This window comes from Lycium ferocissimum, chromosome 3, assembly GCF_029784015.1.
Source record: "Lycium ferocissimum isolate CSIRO_LF1 chromosome 3, AGI_CSIRO_Lferr_CH_V1, whole genome shotgun sequence".
NCBI lineage: Eukaryota > Viridiplantae > Streptophyta > Magnoliopsida > Solanales > Solanaceae > Lycium > Lycium ferocissimum.
In genome coordinates, this window is record NC_081344.1 from 62481852 (window position 1) to 62485989 (window position 4138).

General features: G+C 35.6%; 1 protein-coding gene across 1 annotated transcript; it reads right to left on the reverse strand.

Moving 5' to 3' along the window:
• Positions 1–1041: 1041 nt before the first annotated feature.
• LOC132050355 (elongation factor 1-alpha) lies at positions 1042–3819 on the reverse strand. Its single transcript, XM_059441585.1, has 3 exons — positions 3664–3819; positions 2343–2821; positions 1042–2262 (listed from the first exon to the last, which is right to left on the reverse strand). Exons 2-3 carry the CDS (start codon positions 2802–2804, stop codon positions 1381–1383), a joined length of 1344 nt encoding a protein of 447 aa, XP_059297568.1. The 5' UTR covers positions 2805–2821; positions 3664–3819; the 3' UTR covers positions 1042–1380.
• Between the last annotated feature and the right edge of the window lie 319 nt (positions 3820–4138).

The following is a 4138-nucleotide window of genomic DNA, read 5'->3' on the forward strand; positions in this document are numbered from 1 at the left end:
AATTAGTTCTATTTAATGAAGAATAATTTAGTAAAAACACTTCTTACGAACGAACCTTTTACGTTAGTCTTTATACACGATGCATTATTAGGTCTTACTTTACATTTAATATAGTCTGTGTACTCATTTGTTTCCAGTGTTAGAAAGGACAGAAAATGAAAATCAAGATCGGATTGTCTTTTAAATCTCTTGTTTGGTTAATGTGCATAATATATAAATTAAATTGATTCTTGAGTTTTAATCAACTTAGGTCATTTCCTAAAACTAAAGTTAAAAACCACATTTCACTGATAAAATGAGTGAAAAAAATAAATAATCAAAAGAAATTTATTTCTATCTATAAATAAAATTAAATGCTCACAAATTCATTAAAATACAAAAATAATCTTTAATTTATAATTTGGACTTATAATTATCATATATACTTAATCATGTTAGTTTATGGAATACCCTAATCACTTGCATCCCTTTGGTATTTGCTAATTTTTCTACTAAACGTGCTTCCTCATCAATATATTGTCTTTGAAAATTATCTCGAAGAGACTTTAATATTTATAAAAAATTATCAACAAGATATGCTTAACCTACAATTACATTAAATTATTTATACGATAGAAAAATATAACACAAAATACTTATTTAAAAAATTACATATTATAGGAGCAAGTTAGAAATATACGACAAAAAAACAGGAGCAAGTTAAATAAATTTCCTTCTAGAAAAAGCCAAATCCATCATCTTTTACACCTAATCTCTGCTTATGCTTATGTGATTTCTTGTTTCAAGCAGCTGATACTCCTGTTACAGTTATATGATCTTGTAAAGCTCAAAGTTCACACCAGTTTAACTCCTTCAGAGTCAAAACAGCACATCACCAAGGAAATAACGGTATACCCCATTCGATGAAAATTTGCATTACACCACCTCAATTCTTGCATAACCTATCAAAGTTGGAAAGAGGAGCAACCATCACAGCTAATTCTAAAGCTGAATTTGATACCCACCATCATAGAACTGCCCTATTAAACCAAATCAACACTCTTCAACAAACGCAATTTATACGCATAGATACTTTATGCAAGATAAGGGAACGAGTAGATAAATAAGAGTCAAATTTAAGCAACATAAATAGCAAAAATCCTGAGCTGCCATGGAAAACCAAGGCCCCTCAACAGAAAATGAAAAGACTCAAAATCATGCACGCCACCGCCTGTCAAGTACCCAGTTCTGAGAATGGTTATATGACATACAAGGCAGAGAACTAGAACCTAATATGCAAATCAAAGAGGAGACTCTAGCAGAACTAAATAAAAGAGAGTGAACACAGCACACTTGCTCATAATAGATCGCATTGGAAACACCAGCATTACACCGCACCATTCACTTTTTCTTCAGGGCAGCCTTGGTGACCTTGGCACCGGTTGGGTCCTTCTTGTCAACACTTTTGATGACACCAACAGCAACAGTTTGCCTCATGTCTCTCACAGCAAAACGACCCAATGGTGGGTACTCAGAGAAGGTCTCAACAACCATAGGCTTGGTGGGAATCATCTTAACCATACCAGCATCACCATTCTTCAAGAACTTAGGCTCCTTCTCGAGTTCCTTACCCGATCGCCTGTCAATCTTGGTCAAGATCTCAGAAAACTTGACAGCAATGTGGGAAGTGTGGCAGTCGAGCACCGGTGCATATCCATTTCCAATCTGGCCAGGATGGTTCATAATGATGACCTGGGAGGTGAAGCTGGCTGCCCCCTTGGCTGGGTCATCCTTGGAGTTTGAGGCAACAAAACCCCGCTTGAGATCCTTCACAGCAACATTCTTAACATTGAATCCAACGTTGTCACCAGGGAGTGCCTCCTGGAGAGCTTCGTGGTGCATCTCTACAGACTTGACTTCAGTTGTCAGACCAGTAGGGCCAAAGGTCACAACCATACCAGGCTTGATTACACCAGTCTCCACACGACCAACAGGGACGGTACCAATACCACCAATCTTGTAAACATCCTGAAGTGGAAGACGGAGGGGCTTGTCTGATGGCCTCTTGGGCTCATTAATCTGGTCGAGAGCCTCAAGGAGGGTTGGGCCCTTGTACCAGTCGAGGTTGGTAGACCTCTCAATCATATTATCTCCTTCAAAACCGGAGATGGGGACAAAGGGGACCTTGTCAGGGTTGTAACCAACCTTCTTGAGGTAGGAAGAAACTTCCTTCACGATTTCATCATACCTAGCCTTGGAGTACTTGGGGGTGGTAGCATCCATCTGCAAAAAAGATAACAGAATTAGCATGACATGTACTGTTTAAGATAATAATTAATTCCATCTATCCATAAAAAGCAAACCTTGTTGCAGCAGCAAATCATTTGCTTGACACCAAGGGTGAAAGCAAGCAACGCATGTTCACGGGTCTGACCATCTTTAGAGATACCAGCTTCAAAACCACCAGTGGTGGAGTCAATAATCAGGACGGCACAGTCAGCCTGGGAGGTACCAGTGATCATGTTCTTGATAAAGTCCCTGTGTCCGGGGGCATCAATAACGGTGCAGTAGTACTTAGTGGTCTCAAACTTCCACAAGGCAATATCAATGGTGATACCACGCTCACGTTCAGCCTTAAGCTTGTCAAGCACCCAGGCATACTTGAATGACCTCTTGTTCATCTCAGCAGCTTCCTTCTCGAACCTCTCAATAACACGCTTGTCAATACCACCAAGCTTGTAGATCAAGTGACCGGTCGTAGTTGACTTTCCAGAGTCGACGTGGCCAATGACCACAATGTTGATGTGAACCTTCTCTTTACCCATCTTGAGTTACTAACAGACTGCAATTAAAACAAAACAGATAAAACATATATAAAATGTAAGTAAAAAATTTCAAAATTAGAAGTGAAAAGTTAAACCAGTCATAGCTTTAACCAAATGATAACTCTCTCTGACTCATTATATGTGGAAGACAATATTACAGTTCTAATAGAAAAAAGATTAATAATTGAATTATTATGCGGCAGCTACAGCTCCTGCACTGAATGGATTTGATTCCTGGAACAATTCAACTTTGTATAAAAACAGAATCAACGTGTACTCATCGCTAAACACAACTCCAATTTCCAAATACAATTTTTCACTTTCAAAACAAAAGCTACTTTTTCAAATACTCACAATTTTCATGGCCAAACAGGCCCTTAATAGATTTAAAACAAATTTCAAACATTTTAGGAAAACAGACTGCCACATAAGATTGTACAAAAATAAATACCTATAGTTAACTTCAACTCAGTCAGCTTAATTAATAAAAGTATATAAACTTATGTTATGTGCATATGAAAAATTCATAACAAACATTTACAGATCTGTATTTACTGATACGCACACATCTATATGCAAGTGAAATCGCAAAATTCAAGCACAAAGTGTAATTTCAACGTTATAAATAAACAAATCGAACATGATATAAAATAACGAAAAGTCAATCTACTTTATACTGAAACACATACAAACCACTAAAAATCAGCTAAGTTAATGAAAATTAGGGAACGTGAATTAAGAAAACATCTAAAAAAAAACGATTGATATATAGATGTACTGAGAGAATAAAAACAGATAAAAAAGTGAATAGAAATTAGAGTAAATTGATAGAGAGAAATTGCATAGATGTAAATCTAACCTTAGAGAATAGAAATTAGGCGATATAAAAGTGAAGAGAAGAGAATCACAGCAAAAGTGATGAGTGTTCATTCTGACGAGATAATGAGCTTTTATACTCTGAGAACTAGGGTTCTCTCTTAAGTCTGTTTACGTAAATGCCCCTTACATTTTCTCTTCCTTTTTACGTCCCTTTAGATTCTCCATAAATTATAATTTATATAAAAAACTAGTATCGTTAGCGTCTTAAATGCTTAATTAAACCGACATTAAAAATTTAATTTGTAGATTTAAAAAAAAAAAAATTTGCTCTTGGTTCTTTATTGGTGTAACATCAGTTTAACATTTTCGAAAGACTTCTAAAATATTAAAGTATAAAAACGCATGTTAAAGGAAATATTTTTCTTAGTTTATATATTAGATTTTTTTTTAGGAAAAAAATCAATAATTGAAAGCTTTTCTAATTTAATTTTTTGATATTAAGTCTCTGATGATCC